The following is a 25,164-nucleotide window of genomic DNA, read 5'->3' as shown; positions in this document are numbered from 1 at the left end:
TATGATGAATTACAGATTATGAATTTAACTCTAAGAAAATTAATCTACATTATATTTCTGTTACTTTTTTCCCATATAATAATTATGATTACTTTTATTTACAGATAGTATGTATGAGTCAGTACCAGGTACACCAGATATTAGATAATCTCCCATCCTACACACCCTCTGATGATGATGATGATGATACTGACACTTCGTTTGTTGTTGAGAATGATCTTACATCAGTCATCGCCATGATCTACCTATCTAAGGTTAGTATCTATAAAACAGTAAATTGCATTCCAAATACCCCAATGTCAGAACCACAGTTTGTCTCATTTCTATTACTACAAGTCATGCTTAGGGGCAACTCTTCAACCCTTTTGGCATTTATCAATATTTACAGTGCACAAATATCATAGGAACATTATGACATTAACATAAGACCAGAATAATTGGAAGCGACTGGAGATCCTTCACAAACATGTACTTTTAAAACTGGACAGGCTTTTTAGACTCGTGCAAACGGTGCTGATGAATATTAATGATGCTAAGACAAAATAATTATATATTTATGTGAAGCTATATAACCTGTCAATTTGTTTTGTTTCAGTCTTGTTATATAAACTCTATATACATCTATTTCAGTTACCAGTGATCTGTACTGCCTACGCCTTATACGCTAGGGGTCTGTCCCACGCTGCCTCCTTGCTTGGTTCCCTGGAGAAGAACGATCAGTTCTGTGGATTTCTACTTAACGTCTCTCAACAAGGGAAGGAACCCAGTCTGTGTGACTTCATTAACCGTCCCCTCGCCCACTTTCAGGAAGTGTTTGGTCTGCTTCAGATTATATCTACAACTACAATGCCTCACTCAGAAGAACGAGCCATGTTTTATGACATTCTCACAGGTAAGCTGACATGCTATGTTATCAAAATTATTCATACCATTATCCTTGAAGGAAAAAGATTCGCAAAATATTCTAGTCTGCAGGTCACTTTCATTGTGAATTGTGATTGATCATAGCTTCTTACATTTTTTAAATTCAGATGTTAAAACTGATGTTAACTGAAAAATTACCAACTTTGTTTTTGCTCTGTCTCTTAAAAATGTTGTACTGATTTTTCTTCAGACATAATTAATTATGTTCATTAAGGAATGTTTTGTTTCAATGGTTTTAGTACTTTACAAATCTGTACATGTTTTTTTTCTTCATTTTCAGGACTACAGTCTGTTAACGAGCTGGTTGCCCACACAGACTTGGTCACCAGTACTTTTCCTACCACCGTTATCACCTTACCTACAGGTTCAACCCAGCGCCGAGTACCACTAATGGGGTCACTAGTCTTGAAACGGTCATCGTCTGAGACTTCGTCTTCGAGCGGGTTTGGAAGTGGGTCATCTCAGAACTCGGACATTCCTTCATGTGGTTCAGAGACAGAGACCATTGTTTGTGATCATTCTGTGTTTCTAAGTACACTTGTGTAAAGTGAAAAATGGATTATATGAAAGTGCTATCTGTGTAACACATTATGTTTTGCATATGTGTACATTTGTGTTGTTGTTAATTATGCTGTGTTAATTTTGAAAATGTGCCTATTGTTAATGATATTTGTTTTTACATTGTATATAGATTTTGTAAATATATTATTGTTATGAATATAAATCATGTCTTTCATTTCTTTCTTGAAGGGATTGCTGTTAACTTGACATAATTGCAAACTCTGAAAATAATTGTTGTCATTGGATGATTAAATACTTCACAACTTGTGTAAAGAATTAAATAACATTTTTCATGAATTTTTTGAATTGCAATAATAATGATGTCAATATCAGAATATTTACAGTAATTTCTTCCTTTCTACACTCTTTCTGAATTCAAATCCTATCTTTCTTCTTACTCGATTAATATTATATTAAAACAAATAAAATGTTGAAAATATTCATTGTTGTTGTTTTGAGTATTATGATCCTGTTCTACATTGAATTTAGGTGTATATCTTGAAGGTATTAAGCTTAATATATCTGCTGAAAGATTTTTGTTTCAAAATGTCTGTATGAAAGAAATATTCTTAATAAAGCCAAAAACTGAATGGTGCATGCACTTTACATTTGTTTCGGAACATTTTATTCTGTTTTGTACTAGTGTACTAAATATCAATGACATTACTTAGCCCTTCCACCACCTTTATGAAAGCGACATAATTTTACTTTTAATAGATTAATATATCTATTAATTATAAAACCGTTATGCCCCAGAAACTCTTTGTTCTGTAGAAAAGCTTGTGTTGTCTTAAATGAAAAATTCCTGAATGTGAAATTTGTAGCTAAATGGGTTACAAATTATGTAATCAAAGTGGTAGTTTGACTTTTATATAATATACCAAAACGCAACTGAAACAAAATAGTTCAGCTTTTTAGTCAATGAACTGTGATTGTCACCAAAAATTCTAAAAAGCTTTTTCAGAAATAAATGTTAAAGGAGACACAGGCAAAATTTTCATTTTATAGTTTTAAATTTTTTCATTCATTATTCTGTAAATGACCTCAGAAAGGAATACATTGGACAGTCAAAGGAACAAACTTTTCTCAATAATCACGATTACTAACTTAACCCGGCTGATTCAGGTTAGAGCGCTAGGAATTCACAATAGTTGTCACAGTGAACTCTGGAAACGTAAAGAACATGTCAAATGAATGACTTAGACTTGTTTCAATCATACAATATCCACAATATCTGTTATTGTAACTTCAAGGGTTTGTTCAAGTCACATGACTTTTTCTAAAACTATTTGGCGTCTAAAACATAGATATATTTACGCTTCAAACCCAAAATATATAGAATTTGAAGAGAAATTCATGCTGGAACTTTAAGAAATGTCATTTTAGCGTGATTTGAGTACATAAGATCATTTTAATATTTTTGTCTTTATTTTGCCTGAATATTCCTTTAAGGGGAAACATAAATTAGTATTACATAAATTGTACTGATAAAAGAAACGACTGTCTCAGAAAAAAAATGACAACCCTGGCCAAACTGACTTGTTCCCAAGAGCTTGACTATTTGCAGAATACTCGAAGTAACGCAGTCACCCATTTGTTGGCTTCAGGCGTCGGCATCCCTGTGATTAAGTTTTTGCATGTAAGCTGGTATCTCCATAAGTAATGATGGAAATGGATTGAAACTTCACACGCTTCTTCTCTGTTATTATCTTATGTTATCTAATGTTATTGGCAAAAGTCCCAAAACTCTGATTGCTTTTTTTGCATATTTTTGCTTCTTTTTGGACTTAGAAATTTCTTAGTTAAGTTCTGTGTTTAAGCTGGTATCTCCAAATGGATTGTAACTTCACACACTTATTCTCTGTGATTATCTAACATCATTGGTACAAGTGCCATAACTCAGATTTGCTTTTTTTGCATAATTTAACCCATTTTACAACTTTGTAATTTTTGGTTAATTTTTTTGGTGTAAGTTGGTGTTTCCAAAACTACTGAAGGGCTTGTGCCTATTTTGTGACAATTTTATGCATTCGTAATAAACAAGCAGTGATTTACTCAATGAAACATGAAATAACAAGCCTTTGTGCCTTTTTGGGACAATTATATGTAGTCATATAGGTAAACATTATACTCAATGAAACACCCTTGTGACAACTCATTAGAATTGTCAAGCGTTGCTGTCCTCCGACAGCTCTTGTTAAATGAAACTACATACAGGCATGGTAAATGCAAGTATGACAGACCATTTGCAAATTGAAACAACACTTTAAGCAGATTGATACATATATAAACTTGTATAAAAACAGTTCATCCCGTTAATTTTTTTGTGTGAACAAGAAAGCTAACACACTGTAACTATAGGTTATATAAGATTTATGCTTCCAACACAATCAAACTAAAACAAACTCTGTATAAACTAAAGCAACACAGTGGTAACAACCTTTGAAAGTGTCTGTGTTTGAAAGTTTTCTAACTTATTGGATTTGGCCATAAAGGGACTTAAAAAGAATGTGTGTAACAAGAATACTCCAAATAAAGCTCTCAATTAATAATATTTGTCTCAAATTAATAATATTTTAATAAGTTTCCACAGTTTAAAATTGTGTTGTGTTTTTTTATATATTAAACATATTATTACTGTCCTTAGATGTTAGTGTTGTGGATGTTTTTGTATGTATGGATTTAATGAAGAGTTTCAACCATGGATGCATAATCATGCATAATCAGAGACAAAGTTTAATAAAATGGCAATTCATATAAGCCAATTTCCATAATTATTCTTAAAAGAAACTTTTGAGCTCTCCAGTTTACTTAACACTGAAATTTATTTTTATTATAAACTTAGATTTACTCCATGGTGAAATTCTGTTTGCATACCTTAATTTTAAATCTTGGCCATTGCCATAGTTTGATATGTCTTAATTACAAATGTATGTTATTTATAATCTATAGTCAAACCTGCAAAGATCATCAAAGAGGGAAACTGAAATTAGCTTTTATAGTTTTTATGGGCTTTATTTGCAGTATACTTCACCTTTGAAATAGACGTCTTTATTTGGTTGCTGTAAATCTATGAAATTGTTCTATGAATTATGCAAATTTATTGTAACTGACTGGTTAAGCATTTTTTTATTATTTCTGTAGGATGCCCACAAAAACAACAGCATTTCCTGTATGGGTTTGAACCCACATCAAGCCATGTAACCATGATAACAGTTTTTTTTATACAATATGTGTCTAATGCTAGGACTACCTAAGCTGCCACTTTTTTGCTTCCAACACAAAAATTCAAACACTAGCAACAAATGTTAACAAAACCTTTGGTTTAAACATATTTATTTAAGCTCCATTGCGAAACAAGTTTTTGCAACTTATATCATTCACTTTGGAGTCGGATTCCTGGAACCTGGTGTCATATGAAGAAACATGGTCGTAACACGAGTAGGGCTCAAACCCATGATCTCTGGGTTGAGAGGCAGACACCTTAACCACTAGGCGCCACTCACCTTCCAAAAAAAACCTTCGGAAGTTGAACCCCATGAAACCCATTTTGAATTTTGAATTATACTAAGTCTTGTCTGGGTGTTTTAGGCTACAGTTTAAACATAAGTTTACCACTATCAAAGTCACAATACATTTTATAAATAATCAGTTGTGAACTTTATTCAGAATCAAAAGGTGATATCAGTGAATAATTTGTTTGAACTCAACATTGAATTCTTTGACAGACATACACCATAAATTTATTGCCATGTAATTGATATTGATATCATAATATTCAGTGGGGGATATCAAATCTTGTTGAAAATGTTATTTCTTTAATTTCTTTATTTCTGAAGATCCAATTTAAATGTCATATCTTAAACTTTTTCTATTGTCTGCAAATTCAGATGATGTCAGGAGGTAAACTACTACAGTATCACAGTAATACCAAAAATACAAGTATGGAATGATAGATGTGTCATAATCTTCAAATTAAGTTGTGAAAATCTTCCAACAGCTGACTTGCTACAGAATTCAAACTATATGAACAGTCAATTTGCCAGAATTTTGGATTATAACATATTTCAATTGACTGAGTATTGAAGGAATTTGATTAAAACTGATACATGTAGATACCTGGTCAATTGCAGTGGCTAAGACATTGCTTATTTTTTTTTAATCATCTCCCTTTATGATACTTTTCAGTTAAAATTTTGAATCTAAGTCTAATGTCTGGTATCAATTATATATCATTGAAACTTCACACAGTTTCAGAAACTAGTAAGAGGAAGTGCAGTGGCAAAGAATCATACCTCTACATGATTTTTTCTTATTATCTCCCGTTATACATTTCATAATGTTTGTCCAAAGAATAACAATTACATAATAAATAACAATATAATAAAAATATTGAAGGAATTTGATTTAAACTTTACAAAGTTATAGCGATTAGTAATGAGGAAGTGCAGTGTAAAATCAAAGCACTGAAGGCGATGAATTTGTTTGGGTCTCAGAATGTAAGAAAGGTGCAGGTTGTGACAAATAGAAATCATAATTACACCTTTTTCATTTTTTAATTATTTTCCTTTGTGATTTAATTTTTTTATAATATTTGGTTTATACAGAATTTATTTTAGTTTGATTGTGTAGGAAGCTATAAGCTTATAGACACACTTTCGAATCCGTTCCTGGAACCAACCAGTACTGAGCAATGAGTGTTAAGTTTCTTGCTCAAGGAAACAACGACTTGCCCCTGACGGGGTTTGAACCCATGCTTCTAGCGATCATTAGATACTAGTCCGACGCGTTAACCACTCGGCCATGCCGCCACTATATTATATAATTATATTTATAATGTTTGTCCTGAGTACAACTTCTAAAATGTCAATTATATCTTAATGAAACTTCACATGGTCATAGAATCAAGTCATAGAATCAAAGACATCAGTACCTCTTTCTTCACCTTAGAGGACTACGTAAGATTTGATCCTACCAAATATGAAACAGTTGTCAATAAATAAAGCAACAGTGTAAGGTAAGCTGGTGTTGATATTTTTTTTCCTCATATTTTTTTAAGTACATGTATGTACTAGTTTCCTAGCAGTTTCCAGTATGGTCTATTCTTTGTGATCATATCAGACAATGGTTTGTTTTCTAGCAATTAAAAGAGTATATTGGTTTATATGTTCTGAGCCTGATGTTTAAAGTTACCTTAACCTCCCTACATTTAAAAATAAGCAATGCCGGAGGCATTCTGATTTGATTCACAGGCCCCTTTCCCCATTTTGAACATATGGAAGTTTGAAAATTCTGTTTCATTGATAAACCACCTTTACACTGCTTACTGGTACTGAATATATTAAAAATGAAAAAGGTCTCATATACTGCCTTGAAATTTTGAATAAAGGCAAGATAAGGTGTTCTGTCAAAGTTTCTCTTCTGTTGACAAATTCTTATTTTATTTGTAAAAAAGTTTGGGGCCAGAAAAATCTAGGAAAGGGTGATGTTCCGGTGACATTTTCTGATATGATCTCTGTAACATTATAGTATTATACATGTATATGGGAGAGCAGGATAAGTATCAATAAAGGTAAATGGTTAAAAACTAAAACAAAATAGCAATTAATGGATCTTGGACACTTCATCTCACCAGTTTTTATACAAAGTGTATCAAGTAATTCAGACGGACAAACATGCCACTGTTTTTTTTTTGTTACTGAATGTAGTACTGCTTGTGGACCCTGAAGTATTTTTGCAATGCTTGGATAGACAAACCAACATTTTTGATACAAGGCTTTTCCTTGATCTTAAAATAAAAATTTTGTTTTTATATGTTGACAGAAAATCATTAACCATTGAATATTTGCCTGGGCATGAGGATAGATAAGTCAGTGACTGTAAATGGCATTTTAGGACTACATGTATATAGGTTTATAGATAACATAGAAAAAAAATGCAAAATTGCACATTTTATTTTATTTTTACAGATATAAAATAACAAATGAAGCAACAAGAAGAATGAAGAAAGAATAGAAAAAAACAGTAGAAAAAAGTCAAGAGAAAAGAAAACTTGAAAAAAAATCCTGATAAAGAAAACTTGTGTGTTATACTCTGAATATTATTATTTTTTTCAGGTTAAGAAAGTATAATTGAATAATGTCACATTTGTTGAAAAATTAGCATACAAGAAATACTAAATCTCTGTAACTTTACTGTATTCCAAAAATTAGCAAAAAATGATTAGTTTCAAGACCAAACAGAACGTTGAAAGTTTAGGAAAGGTAGATTATACAGAAGCTTTCATAATTTATATACATAGCACATATTTACATGATTTAAATAATACATAAACAAATATCATTAACAAATTTTTAAAAATTAACAATCTTTAGAATAACAACAACAACATTTACACATTCGTGTAACACAGATAGCACTTTCATATAATCCATTTTTCACTTTACACAAGTGTACTTAGAAACACAGAATGATCACAAACAGTGTTCTCTGTCTCTGAACCACATGAAGGAATGTCTGAGTTCTGAGATGACCCACTACCAAACCCGCTTGAGGACGACGTCTCAGATGATGACCGTTTCAAGACCAATGACCCCATTAGTGGTACTCGGCGCTGGGTTGATACTGTGGGCAGAGTGATTACAGTGGTGGGAAAAGTACTGGTGACTAAGTCTGTGAGGGCGACTAGCTCGTTAACCGACTGTAGTCCTGAAAATGAAGAAAAAAACATGTACAGATTTGTAAAGTAATGATTTAGACTTGAAACTCATCCACATATTATGAGTTGCCTAAGAAAGAATTTATTCTTTTCATCATATACAGAAAGTTTGTTACTTGAAATGTCATCCGCTGTATACATGTCAAAAACTGTTGTTGACACAGGTGGACTTCAGCTGACTGCTGTTTACAAATTGGCTGTTGTGCAGGTGTGCCTGCTCCTTCAGATTTGACTGTATATGCTATAACTAAATAATCTGTGATTTTTTTGTCTTGTGGATTAATCTCTCCATTTTATTACAGTTTGCATTTCAGGTGAACTATCATATTCATGTAAATTGTTCCAGATGTTATGATGCTGCATCATCATATTGCACATTTCCACACTAACTTGAAAATTCTACATATTTGTAGACATTTCCTTGTTTTCTCTAAAATTTGAGTATGATTATATGAAAATAATATGATATCATTGTATATCAGCTTACCTGTGAGAATGTCAAAAAACATGGCTCGTTCTTCTGAGTGAGGCATTGTAGTGGTAGATATAATCTGAAGCAGACCAAAAACTTCCTGAAAGTGGGCGAGGGGACGATTAATGAAGTCACACAGACTGGGTTCCTTCCCTTGTTGAGAAACGTTAAGTAGGAAACCACAGAACTGATCGTTATTCTCCAGGGAACCAAGCAAGGAGGCAGCGTGGGACAGACCCCTAGCGTATAAGGCGTAAGCTGTACAGATCACTGGTAACTGAAAAACATGTATACAAAATTGAATGAACATGTAAATGAATAATAACAAAAATAATGAACTGATGTGAACCAACGTTTGCCTAATTTGCCTAACATGTGGTGTGTAGGTATAACAAAAATAATGTGAACCAACAAAACAGCATCTCCTTTCAAAATTGGAACAGTTCAGAAATTTAGATTATTTACATAATGAAAATATTAATTGTTATTCTGTTTATAGAAATGTTTATGTTTGAAAATTTCTTTGATAGATGTTTTGTGAAACTTGATTTGAAAATCTTGTATTTGGATAATAAATAGACACCAGTAGAAAAATTAAACAGCTTAAAAGAAGCGATGAGCTTATTAGCATCTAAGACGTTTATCTACTTTTTATACCAGGCACAGTATTCAGATAGATGCAACAGTTAAATAAATGCTATTGAGGACACAAATGTGTTACAAATTAACTTAACTTAAGGCATGCAACAAGACAATTCACTAACAATAAAAAATTACTTAAATTTTGTTGACATTTCTTTTTGGGTCTAGATAGTTAAGAATTCTTCTAAATACTAACCTTAGATAGGTAGATCATGGCGATGACTGATGTAAGATCATTCTCAACAACAAACGAAGTATCATCATCATCATCATCAGAGGGTGTGTAGGATGGGAGATTATCTAATATCTGGTGTACCTGGTACTGACTCATACAAACTATCTGTAAATAAAAAATACAATTACCAACACAGAAAAACACATAGTTATACTTACAATGAACAACTTACCTCAGTTTTTTTAAAAAGTGAAAATTAAGCTTTAACAACAATAAGCAGACAGCTTTTGCTCAGATTTAAATCCAAAAATCCATGAAACTGACTGTCGGGTTAAATGTGTATATATACAAAATATACTTAACCAGGCTTATTAAAAACTTTTGATAGATTATAAATAGTTTCAACATATCACTTTATTACAGATTTAAATACGGAGAATATGTTTATCTCTTCAAATCTTAGTAGTCACACAGGCCTATGCAATCAGTCCACATTAGGGCCCAGCAGTTGGCAGCCTAATTTTGATACTGAACTCCAAGACTTCTGAGCAGGGCTTAAAAATTATCTTGTATTTAGACAAAATTAAAATCTAAATCAGAAACAAAATTTACCTTTTCTATGTTTTGGAAGAGTGTTGCATGCTGGGAGCTGTTGATAACACAGTGGCGGAGGGGACGTGAAAACTTCTGGATTCCGGAGTTCATAAAGTCGACAAAGTTCTCCTCAAGGCATAATAACCGATGAAGAGCGGCCTGTCTGCGTGTGTCTACACTCTGAAATTTATTAATTTTTGTTATATTTTTACTGACTTAAAATGTAATCATTTAAAATTGTTTAGCACACAGACACATGCAGACAGACCTTAAACTTTGTTGACCATTTCAGAATAAATGACAACAACCAATCTCATTTTAGATATTTTTATTTTTGTATTTGAACAAAGGATAAAAATCTATAAAATATTCAAGCACATTTTTCCTTGCATAATGTCTGTCTGCACAAAGTCTGTTCTCATTAGATATTCCTGCAAGTTCTACAGCCACAATGAAATCTCAACATACAAAACTATTATCATTTCATAATTTTACATCCCTAAGATTTAGATAAAATCAAACACTCATAATAATTATGATAGTACTTAAAAGTCAAGTGCACTGAGTATTCAACATATATAACACCAACAGCACTATCTTTGCTATAGATAGAACGTAACACACTTGTGACTGAAAGAAACATTGTTTATGTAATGTCAAATGACTTTTTTCAGTAGACTATGCATCACTAAATTCTCACTGGTCTTGTGGTAGATAGACTAAAACATGATTTAGTTCTAAGTTTATGAAGCACACGGAATGGTTTAAAGCTTACAATGGCTGAGTTGAGTAGAGCCGTTCTATCGTCACAGATCGTAAATTCCTGGACGGAGGTGTTACCAGAGTCTTCACTGCTGGACTTCAAGGCGGATGATTGGAGAGGAGTGGGTGTGGCATAACAACCTGGGCGTTGAACCTCTAACTGAACTCTATTTCCCGACTTCCTAAGAAGAAGAAAAAAATACAAATAATGCACAGATAAACATAAAATCAAAAATATTATTGTCACCAAGCATTCATTTTTTGGCAATGTTGAATCGAATTGTCAAGCTCATTACAATGCAATATATTTCTGTCATTATTTCAGATAAAAAAGCTCTGATCAGAGAACCAATCTCATTATAATCATATGTAATATACTAGTTTTTTTTTTTTTTTAAAACATAGCCTTCAGTTCAAACAGGGCTATAAGTAAAAACCCTAGTCATTAACCATGTTTCTTCATTTGACGATAATACTGGAATAATCCAAAAAGGACTTCAAATAAATACTCAAATAAGTACAACTTTATTGAGCTGTAATAAACAGTTGGATATAATCTTTACAAAACATTTTAATGTATACACTTACTTTATACACCTGGCTACACTGACTGAAGTTGACCTTGACACATTCTGACCATTGACCCGGATAACAAGATCACCTTTCTGAAGACCAACTTCCTGAGCACTAGATGACCCATCAACACGACCAATCTTCACTGGACACGAGTCAACAACAGAAAAACCAAAACCACCATACTGGGAACGATAGATGGTTAAGTCTAGGCGATCAAGATCTGGTACATCACGATTAACGGCTGGTATCTGGCGTGGTTCTCGGCTCTGCATCACAGGAACAGAAGGTCTGTCCTTGGCGGTTACACGTAGATGTTTCTTGTGACCAACACTGTCAGTGAGAAGGTGGTACCAACCATTTACTTCACGATTTCCCTGCTGGAGGTGTCTGATACCAAATGATGTACATCCCAGAGACTCGTGGTTACTGAAATATAAATAATTATAAATATAATTTCATTATCTTATAATCTTAAATTCTAAAAATCTGATGCAAGTCATTTTGAAATTATTATGCTAAATACAAAAACTATTCATTTTTCCCTGTACATTTATATACATGAACCTATTATGTAATGTATACAAACTGAAATGATTTAAATTTTTCAGCCAGTTTGAATCACTTGAGTCCAGTTCCTGGAACTAACCAGTACTAATGAGGAAATATGGTTGTAACACCAGCACCACTTTTACCCAGAAGCCTTACTGATAGGTAGCCTCTTCCCTTATCATTTGTATTCATTTTTCAATTTAAAATGTTACAGCAAAAAAGTATTTTAATATATTAACAAAATGTTCATAGAGTTTCAGTCAAACAAGTGTGCCAGCTAGGCAGATGGTCTTGCCAGCCTCATCATAGTAGCCTCTACATTAAACAGTTTCCTGTCAACTGCCGGACAAGTTCACTTTATATTCTGCAGGGTTTAAGTTGAAAATGTCATAACATACCCAGAAGAATCTCTATGATAGACTGTCAACAAGAGTCGTCTGTGAACGTCATCATCACCAACCTCACTGTAATATAATATACAATATTTGTTATCTTCAGTCTCTACCTTTTATAGTTCTTATAATGAATTTCATAAGTGGATTCTAAATTGTTGCAGAAAATAGATCTTATTCAATCAAATGTACCCATAATTAGCTTAATATCTCTGATGGGCCATCATACGGCAAATCCTGGCTTGATTTTGGAACCAGCAAGGGATTTTGTGAAATTGAATTCTAAGTTAAAGAAGATGGTTTTCTAAATAAAACTTTATTATATATTTCAAGTTTATTTTCCATTATTGATACAAATATACATATGGCCATTACTATCCTAAAAAAAAAAAAAGAAAAAAATGATCTCATGTCTGTTTTCTCATGTCCATTTAATAAAAATATATTGAATATTTCTTAACTTATTTGCTACTGAAATTGACTCAAAAATTCAAAATGCAAAAAAATAACTCACTTTAAGGGTCAGATAGCAAAATGTCCCCCTATTTTTGTCAGTTTGTTTTAGATATTTAAAGCATGCACAATTTCAGAACATTTTCTTAATCAAGAAAGTTAATGTTCATTATATTTTAATATTTTTTTTTTATTTAAAAACACAATTACATTTATTTTAACATAAACTGAGTTAATGGCTGATGTATATCAGAATTTATTTCTTATGATATAAGCCCCCAATGAATAAGACTTAGTGTAGTTGCAATAATAGATAAATAAAACACAGGGTGAAAGTCATTCAGATTGTTTTTTTATGCTTAAAATCATTCAATGTCATAAAAGCATAGAAAATTTAATTTTATGTCAATATAAGGGCATGTTTCATTCAAACATTATACTAATTAAAGATAGTACACATATAACATGAAACAGAAAATATGATTGGAATACAATTTAACCATTCAATAACTTTGAAAGTTAAGTGTTTGCTGTGACAATATACAATGTTATATCAACCAATAAAGCACTGTACTATGCTATGTCAACTGTGACAATATACAATGTAAAAGCATAATATTTATGACAGCTACTGTATTGTTATCTGGCAATACACATGTTTCCATAAATCACATAAATCACTATACCAAACAAGGCAGTGTGCAACTTGAAGAAGTAGAATGGCATTATGCAAATTGTGTTTAAAATTGCAATTTAAATTAAGCTGTGTGACAGCTAAGTAATTTTCTTGTAAATAATTAAAAATATTTATTTTAATTCTTTTCAAGGGAACATTTTGTGTATCAAATTCCAGTGAACATGTTCTGGATGAAAATAACTGCAATGATGTATTATGCATCAATTTTCAATAAAATATATCACACAGATTCATACAGGCATCATGAATAATTAATTTTAATAAAAAAAACCCCTATTTTGTCCCAGAAATAATCATTCAAATCATTTAGCTATAAAAAGTAAAACAAATTCATCAATGATACCACAAAATAATTACCCAACTTTCAATGCCCTAATACGAGGGCTGTCCGGAAAGTTCGTAGACAAGGCTATAAAATTATTATAAACAGTCATATCAATATGATGATTTAATATTTTGCTTAAGTATTTATTTGCTACATATTTCTAAATTAAAACACATGATCAAATAAATATCTGTAATGCGCCGATCACTATGGCAACATGATCAACGAATCACGGAGCACTTTGATTTCATAACGATAGCTACTCGAATAATAAGTTGCTAAAAGTTGTAATTTTAACGCAAACTTTCCTTTTAATTTTGTGGCATCAAAGGATACTAGTACATGATATTTAGTGTAAATTATGACGTCATACATAAACAAACAGCTTGTAAAAGACGATTATAGGCAATGAAGGTGCGTAAATTTTGTGTTGCAAAAATGACGTCAAATTAACGGACGGAGCAACGTTATGATATTAAAAATAACTTCACAGCAACGCTAATATGGTGCCAACTGATATTTTAATCTTTACGTTTAAAAACAAAATCAACCATTAAATGTTAAAGGCAACTTGTGTTTAAATGTCAAACAAGATCAAGAAGCGGTGATGACAGGATGCCGTATAAGAAACACATCAGACGACCAAAAGTAGCATGGCCGAAATATCGTAGATTGCGTTACAATTTTTGAAAAAGGCAGACATCTCACACACTGTATGGGAACAAGTGACATCTTTGATTTTAAATAATAATTTTTAATATGAAATTCATGAAGTAATAGCAAAGGAACAACACATGTATTAAGTATACGCCAGACAGGTACCATGGCTATTAAAATCGGAAGAAATTGAATAGTTGGTAAACATGAAGTTTATTTGACGCCGTTGACGTTGTCAAAGTGCTCCATGACGATGTATATATGTTGTATGTAAATACTGTTAAAATACAAACGTAAGTCACAGTTCAATAATTTTTGATAAGTGTGTTCGCTAGATATGTATATTGATGCTGACAAAATTTGTACAGCATAATTAAGTTCATGGTTATACAATAAAAAATGAAGCTGTATATGAACTTTCCAGACATCCCTCATATTTTCTGAGATTAAAATATTGCCTAGTAAATTAGTTCATTTTTATACATTCATATTCTAAATAAATTAGTTTTTGTTGATTTTGAAAATGTTATACATATTTCATGGCAAAATGTGCAAAATAATTGTACAAAACTTACAAAGAAAACTTCTCATTGTACGATGGACGTGTACTGTCTGTAACGATGGCTGTTCTACAGCGTGTGGGGGTTACACCTGTAACCTCAGGGATGACCGAGATCATGACAAACGTGTTGGCCTGTTGTTTCCATGCTGAACTAAAATGACGTCCCTGGATAACGTGTACAGTGAGAAGACCATAGTTCATGTACGCTGACAGCTTCAACTGACCTAAAACCAAAGAATATCATATAAAATTTGAACATGTATTATTTTAAGCCCAACAGTATCAAAATGCATATCAGAGAAGACACACTTTGCATATTTCAAGTAATACTGAAACGGGAGGGACACATTCTTTTAGAGAAAAAAAAAATACACCTTAACATTAATATCTAGTTTATTGTAGTGACTGATATATTAGCAATAGAAGACCATTGACAATTATATATTGTAGCTTTTGCCTAAAAATGAATTACTTTATTGTTATTAAAATTGCCTTAAATTAGGATAAATTAAGTAAAACTGAAATTTTCTGACTATTACACAGTAATATGAATCATCCATACATCTTTCATAGGCAAATGGCCTAAAAAAATAATTCAATAGAAAAATAAATGATAATTTCACAAACAGCATGCATATAAAGGGGCATAACTCAATGAATAATAAAATTGATTTCAAAGAAAACTAATCATTGAAATTGAAGTGTTCCTTAGGAAACCAATAATTTCCCAGAAAAAAAGGGGCATAACTCAAATAAAAGTCAAGGTCTTTTAAGATATGAAACATCAGTGTTGTATATCAACCAATCCATGTCAGTCTTTCAAAAATATCATTAAAGCAGCACGCCTCCCGATTCATGATAATTTTCATGAAAATTTTGGATATATATTTATAAAAGTAAAATATTAAGAGGTGAACAAATAAAGTAATTTACATATTGCAATTGGCAATTACAATCCAAGAAAATTATGTTGTTAGTTAACCAGTAGAAATATGGTAATGAAATACTGCTAAATCAGCATAACATGAAAAATATTACTTCTTATCCTTTCTTAAATTTTCAAAAAAAAAATAAGTAAAGGGGAAACTTTGAATAACAAAAGCTACAAATAGACCTGCATTGCAAATCACAATTTGTAATTTCTCATTCTGGATTTTAATAGATTTCTCTTATGTTTGAGAAATATTTCATGTTCCTTAAACTCATCTTTAATGATGACGTAATATTAATATAGTAACAACAATTAATACAGCATTGATCTTTATAATGTTGATATTTATATTGATTATCTATTTTTTGTATGGTTTTAAGGCACACAAACATCAGAGTAAAACCACTGACCTTCTGCAAGTTAACTGGATTGTTTCATAAAATAAATCAGGATTTAGTTACTGGCTTCTTTTAAATTATTCAATGTTAATCATTTAATCATGCTTTAAATTTTTTCATTCCAAACTAAATTACAAATGCACATGAAACACTGATAAGTGATAATTGGATACTGGCATCAAAAAGTCAAAAAGTACTAGAAAAAAAAACAAAAAAACTTTATATACATCATTTATTAAAGGATAGATGAATTGATAATATTAAATCTTAGAAAGACCATGAATTAAGCACTTGTAATTATAAGTTGAGATTTCTTTTTTTATTATCCTTCATAGCATAGTGCAGTAACAATGCAGATAACCGTTTGATTTACATTACTTCCACATAATTTTGAAAAACCGATAGAGAGTACCATTAAATATTTTATATAATGAATTAAAAAATTTTACTTGTTTATCATTATATGCCTTATTTCTTACATTTCCATTCTTAGCTATACTTCGGAATCCAATACTATTATATAATTTATGTCATGCTCTGGAAGAAACCTCCAATGCTTTTGAGCTTATGATGCTCCATAAAAAAATAAATATGAAATAATGCAATTTAGCAATAATTCACTTCAAACTTTACAAGGAGTCTGAGCCAAACCATACAACAATCTGATTAATCTATTACAAAGACATATAGAGGATATTGAATGAGTGTAGTTGTATACTAAATTTATTGAACGAGTTGAATAAAATCATATTATGCGAGCCTCTAGCGAGCATAATATTGTTTTAATAAATTTAGTATTGAATCTACACGAATATAATATTCTATTTATCACATTTATAAAATAAGAACAGTAAACTGTTAAAATGAGTAATTTTTCAATGACACGCCTATAGTGTAACACTAACATTAGCATACTTTAGGGCTATGTTTCTAAATAGCGCAAATGATGTCACGTCAAAGTGTTATTACACTAGTGTAATATCGTATTTATTAAATGGCTTTATTACACTCCTGCGTAGCCATTTATGTGATAAAAACAAATATTACATAACATAAATTTTTATTAAAGATAAAGATATATATATGTATGTTTAACCGGGAAGTTCATTGCTTGATAAATGCAAATCACACTAGAATAATATGAGCCGTGTCATGACAAGACCAACATAGTGGGTTTGTGACCAGCATGGATCCAGACCTTCTTGCACCTCCCGAAGTCTGATCAGGATCCATGCTGTTCGCTTACCAACTCTATTACAAGAAGAGAAACTGATAGCAAACAACATGGATCCTGATCAGACTTCGCGGATGCGCAGGCTGGTCTGGATCTATGCTGGTCGCAAACCAACTATGTTGGTTTTGTCGTGACGCGGCTCATATATATTTGACTGAAATTATAGGTCTGTGGTGATACACCATTAGCATACCATAATGTTATTCTTATTTGCATTTATCAATTTTTCAGTTGTTGTCAGTTCAAGTTGGTTATTTACAGTAGAAAGGTTATGTAAATCAAACATCAAATGTTGAGAAATAGTATTCCTTACCAAGGTCCGTTTTTGAAAAAAGTCCAAGGTTGATATATAATACTGAATTTATTGAACTTATTCACTTGGCAAATACTGCATGTCAGTTACGTTTTTCATTTGAAGATAGTGACGTTAATATAATATTTCACGACTACAGATTTATAAAATATTTTCAATTTTTCTATTCTAAAGAAAGTTTGCAGTATCAAAAATTTATTATATAAAGATTCTTAATATGCAATATAACTCTAGTAATTTACAAACGTTTATATACAGTCATATAAACCTGTCAAAAAAAACAATAATGTTTTATTCAACAATTTCTTCCATGAAGTTGCATAAAAATATAATTCTATTTAACACAATTACTGTTTTGTGATGGTAAAATGAATAATTTCTTGATTAAAATGTATAATAATTAGTTATTTGTGTTACGCTTACATTTATGTTAAATTTAATGCAAATGATGTCACAGACAAAAAGTAAGATTTACAGACAAAAAAATAACAGATGAGGAGTGTCTTGGTACCTCAAAATATGTTTGGTGATGCAAAACTATTTTCATAAATGAAAATGACATGGGTATGTGATAAAAAATGTTTTACATAAATCCCTATGAAATATAACAGAGGAAAAGCAAACAAATATTTTAAGTGAAACTTGGGGACATTATTCAATAGGAAAAGCAACTGACAGTGCTATATAAATAATTTTTTGGTTTATCAGTATGCTACGATGTTATTGAAACTTCAACTGAATTAAACAACGTAAATCAACAGGCAGCATATTTTAACAAGACCTTAACAAGATAAAATGATTATTTGACAAATTCAATTTTTATAATAGTCAGTTCAGTAAAATTTCATTTACGTACATGGAAATAAAATTCTATTTATCAAATTTACAGTCGTTTTTTTATATCAAAATGCTAATTTTATTAAATGTTTAAATTTTAACACTTATTGGCTGTAATTAGACGCCTACTTAAGTTGCTTATTAGTCAAAAGTTGCTTGTCCATTTGTTTTATATCCCAATAATAATAGAGTAAAAAATCAAGATCAAGATATTACTAGTGGACCTACCTTTCATAAATGTCCCCTTCTTCTGGGAGTGCCTGGACACTGCTGCCATACTGTCACTTATTCTAACACAGGTAATAAATATTATAAAGTTCACTTATTACATAAGAGTTCTAACTCAAGTCGGAATATTCCAAGTGTAAATCCAGCAGCAAGATATAGTAATAAAAAGCACTATGATAAATTATCCACAACAGAATTTGATTGAATGATTGCAAACTTTAATTTTTCTATTATTTATAGGTGTTGAAAATTGAGTGTTTATTTACAAAACAATTAAAAATTCACATTAAATTTGAGTAATTATTATTGATTGGCCACGTTATGGTAATTGGAGTTTATGCAAATAAACCGATTATCACTGATTGGTTACAGCCTTCTTTGGGCGGGTTTATGTAAATTAATCAAAAGACATGTCTATTTTGATTGGCTGATTGGTTAATTGTCACAACAATTCTTTAATCCACAGTAATTAGTATGCTAATTTTACTGCCCGCCCCCACCTATACAGTAGTAGAGATGTCACCTGGTGTGAAAGGTTGAAGGTGTTGACAATAAACAACTGACTTCTGTAATTTGCAGTTAAAGGTGTCCCCTATGTACATTATTGATAAGGGCAAAATGTATTACTTTAAATTAATATATTCACAATCCATATGTTCCTGCCTGTCAAAATAAACTGTTGAACAAAACCAGAATCTTTGAAATAAAAAAAGGACTTCAAATCACTCCTCATTTTTTAAAGAATATTGTTATGATAACCATAATAAAGAAAACTATGTTATAAAATAAGAAATATAATAAATTGAAGTTCAAACGCATAAGTTTAAAAAAATCAACAAAACAAACAAAAACAAATCAATAGTCAATTCTAGACAAGAGTGTTGATGGTAATATACATAAAGTTCATAATTTTATATTATGCCTTGACATAACATGCAATACAGGGTTTATCAAATTACAACAGTGCTTGTTTCATTGTAATATAACTAGTACATAGTTTGTTCCATTTTAAATTTCTGTATTAGATTAAAACAATTTTTTATGGAGGTCTTTGTAAAGTTTCTGTATCCTTAATGTTCGAATGTAAGCAAATGTGTTCTGTGTATAGTATAAATGCAGTATTTGTAATGAACATATTTATAATACACATATCTATGTTATTGCAAGCCTGACAGCATTTCTTGAGGCTTTTGGTCATGTTGCAATTTTCAGTGTGGGGTGTTTGGTACTTTTTTTTCTTTTTTACATTAGAAGTAAACTGTAAATATGCTTTTATCCTGTATCCACATCTCAGAACACAAGAAATACAAACTTTTATTATAATTCTCATAGATTGTGAGTGGAGGCAAGGAAGGGGTGGAGCAATCAAACTTGCTTCCCCTGGATTACGAAACATTACTTTCTTTCTTCAGATTTTTCACCTTTGTATATTGTTGTTTTCACTTCATATATGCCTAATAAATTTGAATAATATTTAATAATAAACTTTCTTATCAAAAATAAAGAATGAAGAACAATATATTACATTCAAATAATCAGAATCAAAACGTCAGTTTACTTCTTACTTGATATTATAAACTGGTTTACTAAGTTTTCAAACTTGAATAAACATGCTAAAGTTAAAATATGATAACTTTCATTTCAAATAAAAAAGTCATTAATTTGTTGCAAAGAAATCTTATCTTATCTCTTATTAAATTTAAGTTGTATAGATAAAAAAAAAAATTTTAAAACACGGGGAAAACCCCCCCCCCCCAAAAAAAAAAAAATTTTTAAAAAATAAATTAATTTTTTGCTTAGTTTAAAAAAAATAAAAAGTAAAAATAAAAAAAAAACCCCTTTTTTTCAAAATAATTTTAAAAAAATTTTAATTTTTTTACCGATTTTAAAAAAAAACTTTTTAAAAAATTTTGGAAAAACAAATTTTTTTTTTTTTTTTTTTTTTTTTTTTTTTTTTTTTAAAAAAAAATTTTAAAGGTTTGGTAATTAATTTAAATTAAACAGAATTTCCGTTTTTTTAAAATATTTTTTTTAAAAATTAATTTGTATACTAACTTTTAAAATTTTAAAAAAAATTTTAAAATAAAAAATAAATTAAAAAGTCAATTTTTTAATTTTTTTTAAAAAACCAAATTTGTAAATTTTTTTTTTATTTTAAAAAATATAATTTTTTTTTTTTTTTAAAAAAAATTTTTAAAAAAATTTTTAATTTAAATTACTAAAATACTTTTTTTAAAATTTTAAAAAAATTTGGGAATGCTTATAAAAACCCAAAAATTTAATTTTTAAAAAATTTAAAATTTTTTTAAATTTTTTTTTAAAAGGGAAAGAAAATTTTTGCGGTCAAGTTTCTTTTTATTTTAAAATTTGAAAAAAGTTGAAAAAGCAAATAAAAATTTAATTTTGTAAAATTTAAAAAAAAAAAAAGAAAAAAACAACAAAACAAAAAAAAAACAACCAAAAATCACCCCCCCCCCAAAAAAAAAAAAAAACCAAAAAACAAAAACAAAAAAAGGGCCCCGGGCAATCAAAAAAGAGGCTTTTAAGAAAAAAAACCCCAAAAAAAAAAAAAAAAAAAAAAAAAAACCACCCCAATTAAAACAAAAAACCCCCAAAAACAAAAAAGAACAGGAAAAAAAAAAACAAAATTTTTAAAAAAACCCCAAAAAAAAAAAAAAAAGGAAAAAAAAAAAAAAAAAAAACAACCCCACAAAATGAAACAAAAAAAATAAAAAAAAAAGGAAAAAAAAAACCCCAAAAAAAAAGGAAAAAAAAAACAAAATTTTTGTTTCAATTTTTTTTTTCCCCTCTTTTAATTGGTTTTATTTATTTTTTAAATTTTTTTTTATCTTTTAAATTTTGATTTTTTGTTTTTTTGTTTTGGATAAATAACAAAAAAATTTTTAAAACAAATAACAAAAAAAAAAAAAAAATTTTTACAACAAAAAAAAAAAAAAAAAGAAACTAAATAAAAAAAAAAAACCCCGGGAAAAAAAAAAACCCCAAAAAAAAAGGGAAAAAAAAAAAAAAAAAATTTTTTCCCCCAAATTTTTTTTAAAATTTTAAACATGAAATTAAATTTTAATTTAATAATTTTTTTGGTTGAATCCAGGAAACCTTTTTCAAACCGTAAAAAGAAATATCCCCAAAAAGAACAAAAATTTTTAAAAAAAAACCCCGGGGAAACAAGAGGGGGAAAATTGCAACACTATATTTACAATAGTTAAATAGATTTATAATTACAAATATCTAAATTTTCTTTAAGTCTATTTTCACTAAAATAAAGTCAAGCAAGCTATATTTTACAAGTGCTACATACATAAATTCCTGATCAAAAATTGTAACAAGTTGCCCTATCTGGTTAAATATCACAAAATATAACCAATATAAAATTTGTTTAAGAAAAAAATTTATATTATGTAAAAAATTTTTTTCTCCAAAAAAAAATTTTCAAATTTCTTTTAATACATAACAATTGTTTGCCCCCTGAAAGGCCCAATTTATGTTGGACAAATTTTGTGAAGCGGACAAAAGACTGACAGTGCCAACTAGATTGGGGCTGATCATTCCTGTAAAGTTGGATAAAATTGCCCCGTATTTAGGGGTATGGGAAAGTTTTGTGTTTGGAAACAGAAAAAAAACCTTTTTTAAAAGGGTAACCCCGGAAAAAAATTCAAAGGAAACCCCGAAATGGCAGGTTTGAGTAAGATAAACTGTAAAATTTTATTTAAATTGCTATGGGTTTAAAGAATAGTCCCCAAATTTAAAAAAAAAATTTTAAAAAGGGGCCCAAAATGAAAAAAACATTGAAACCCGAAAAAGCCCGTTGCACAAATAGACTTTGGGAGATCTTCTGGGAAAATTTGGAGAAATTGAATAGTTTAGAGGGTAGTCCCGGAAAATTTTGTGAGGGGTGGAAGCGACAGACGACGGGGAAATGATCCTAAGTGCATTTTCTTATGAGGCGCCAAAAAAAGTAACATTTCATTTTAAAAACTGAAAAAAAATTTTTTCTACTGTCATCAGTAAAAAATTTGTGATTTTTTTTTGTTAATTGTTGTAAAAAAGGTTTTTAAAATGGTGTTATGAAAATTTGAAAGTATTTTTTTTAATTAGTAGATTATTTAAATTTGGTAAAAACAAATAAAAGACTTTTAAGAAGCAGTTTCTGCTTGAATATAAAAATGCTGGGATTATTATTATTAAAAACCCCCCCTAGTAAAATGCCACCCACATATTAAATTCCCATGCTATTTTTAAAAAAAAGAAAAAAACCCCCAAACAGAAAAAATTAAAAAAAAACTTTTTAGGTAAGTTGTTTTTTTTATATAGAATTTTTTTTGTTATGCTAGGAAGTATAAGCTTTAGAACACTTTTGAATCCCTTTTGAAAACCAGACTGAGCAAAAAAGGTAAAATTTTTGCTCAAGAAAAAATTTCCCTGAAGGTTTGCCCCCTGCGACTAAATCATTAGATTATATGGACTGTTAATGGCCCTGACCAAAACTTTGTTTTTTTTCATTGTTTTTATACTATGACTACATATAGTAGGATTTTTCCCCAAAATTACAGTATTTTTAACCCTTATGTGTTTTGTTTTTTAAAAAAAAATTTTGAAAAAATTAAAAGGAAGGGTGTGTAAATTTAAAAAAATTTTTATCTAACCTAACTAAAAAAACAGCTTGTTTTGGGCCTTCGTTTTTTCCGAAATAATTCACAAATTAAAATTTTTGGCCTTTAAAATTTTATGAAAAAGAAATACACATTTTTAAAGAAAAAGGTATTTAAAATAAAAAAATTTTATTAAAATATATGAATTATATCAGTGCAATAGAATAACCATACTATGACATCACATTTTTGTTTGTTTGGATTACATAAACAGTGGACAACTTTAAATGCACATTATGCCTCAGAAACAATTTTTTTTACATCTTTCTAAAGGGCAAACATGAATTTAATAATGTTTAAATAATGGTTTTAGAGAATGTTATATGCTTGTTTACCTGAAGACAGCAGCACTAAATGTGAAATAATTTTTCATAAAAGTAGCAAAATGTAAGCAAAGTAGTATTTTGACTTCCATACAAAATACTAACTCACTGTAACGATACTTATTGCCAAAACGCAGGAGATGAAAAAGAAGGTTCAGGTAACTGGCCAACGAGTAACTTTTTTGGATACTATAAAGTGCACCAAAATAAAAAATCTTTTGATAAATAAAAATAAAAACATTTCTGAGGCATAATGGTGATAAAAAGTAAACTATAAATTATCAACAAGAGCTGTCAGTAGGACAGCAACGCTCGACTATTCTTAGTGCTTGATAGTAAAAAAAATGCCTGATACAGTTACCTCCTCCTGTTTACAAAGTTTCAAAGCCATATGTCAATGGACTTTGAAAATATTTGAACTATTACAAAAAACTTTAACGTAAATTCTAAGTCGAAAAAGGGGCATAATTCTGTCAAAATGCTTGATAGAGTTACCTCCTCCTGTCTACAGGTTGGGGTCATGATGGTGAACAAGTGTGCAAAGTTTCAAAGCCATATGTCAATGGACTTTGAAAATATTTGAACTATTACAAAAACTTTAACGTAAATTCTAAGTCGAAAAAGGGGCATAATTCTGTCAAAATGCTTAATATAGTTACCTCCTCCTGTCTACAGGTTGGGGTCATGATGGTGAACAAGTGTGCAAAGTTTCAAAGCCATATGTCAATGGACTTTGAAAATATTTGAACTATTACAAAAACTTTAACGTAAATTCTAAGTCAAAAAAGGGGCATAATTCTGTCAAAATGCTTGATAGAGTTACCTCCTCCTGTCTACAGGTTGGGGTCATGATGGTGAACAAGTGTGCAAAGTTTCAAAGCCATATGTCAATGGACTTTGAAAATATTTGAACTATTACAAAAACTTTAACGTAAATTCTAAGTCGAAAAAGGGGCATAATTCTGTCAAAATGCTTGATAGAGTTACCTCCTCCTGTCTACAGGATGGGGTCATGATGGTGAACAAGTGTGCAAAGTTTCAAAGCCATATGTCAATGGACTTTGAAAATATTTGAACTATTACAAAAACTTTAACGTAAATTCTAAGTCGAAAAAGGGGCATAATTCTGTCAAAATGCTTAATATAGTTACCTCCTCCTGTCTACAGGTTG

The 25,164-nt window shown here is 30.1% G+C and overlaps 2 protein-coding genes across 3 annotated transcripts in view; one reads left to right on the top strand and one right to left on the bottom strand.

Annotated features, from left to right (window-relative positions):
* LOC132714782 (uncharacterized) overlaps positions 1-1,922 on the top strand; it is a 32,085-nt gene extending 30,163 nt beyond the window's left edge. For both annotated transcript variants that reach the window (XM_060697704.1, XM_060697703.1), the window contains exons 7-9: positions 105-254; positions 631-892; positions 1,205-1,922. In XM_060697704.1, the coding sequence (XP_060553687.1) occupies positions 105-254; positions 631-892; positions 1,205-1,470 (678 nt within the window). In that variant the 3' untranslated portion in view covers positions 1,471-1,922. The remainder of the gene's footprint in view (positions 1-104; positions 255-630; positions 893-1,204) is intronic.
* A 5,805-nt stretch (positions 1,923-7,727) lies between these two features.
* Positions 7,728-15,292, bottom strand: LOC132714796 (uncharacterized). Its single transcript, XM_060697721.1, has 8 exons — positions 15,073-15,292; positions 12,372-12,437; positions 11,437-11,850; positions 10,862-11,030; positions 10,105-10,266; positions 9,514-9,657; positions 8,691-8,952; positions 7,728-8,193 (listed from the first exon to the last, which is right to left on the bottom strand). The coding sequence occupies exons 1-8, from the start codon at positions 15,258-15,260 to the stop codon at positions 7,928-7,930; spliced, it is 1,671 nt and encodes a 556-aa protein (XP_060553704.1). The 5' UTR covers positions 15,261-15,292; the 3' UTR covers positions 7,728-7,927.
* Between the last annotated feature and the right edge of the window lie 9,872 nt (positions 15,293-25,164).

Source organism: Ruditapes philippinarum, unplaced genomic scaffold (genome assembly GCF_026571515.1).
Source record: "Ruditapes philippinarum isolate M1 unplaced genomic scaffold, ASM2657151v2 ctg626_1_1_1_1, whole genome shotgun sequence".
Taxonomy (NCBI): domain Eukaryota; kingdom Metazoa; phylum Mollusca; class Bivalvia; order Venerida; family Veneridae; genus Ruditapes; species Ruditapes philippinarum.
Note: the sequence above shows the minus strand (reverse complement) of the source record. Positions and strands in the feature narration are given on the sequence as shown.

Excerpts from the sequence above, each read along its gene's own strand:
- LOC132714796 (XM_060697721.1), bottom strand. The coding sequence starts at position 15,260 with ATGAACTATGGTCTTCTCACTGTACACGTTATCCAGGGACGTCATTTT. Across the intron at positions 10,267-10,861 it reads CTCTACTCAACTCAGCCATT|AGTGTAGACACACGCAGACA; the intron begins GTAAGCTTTAAA and ends AATAAATTTCAG. Across the intron at positions 8,194-8,690 it reads GTTTTTTGACATTCTCACAG|GACTACAGTCGGTTAACGAG; the intron begins GTAAGCTGATAT and ends CTTCATTTTCAG.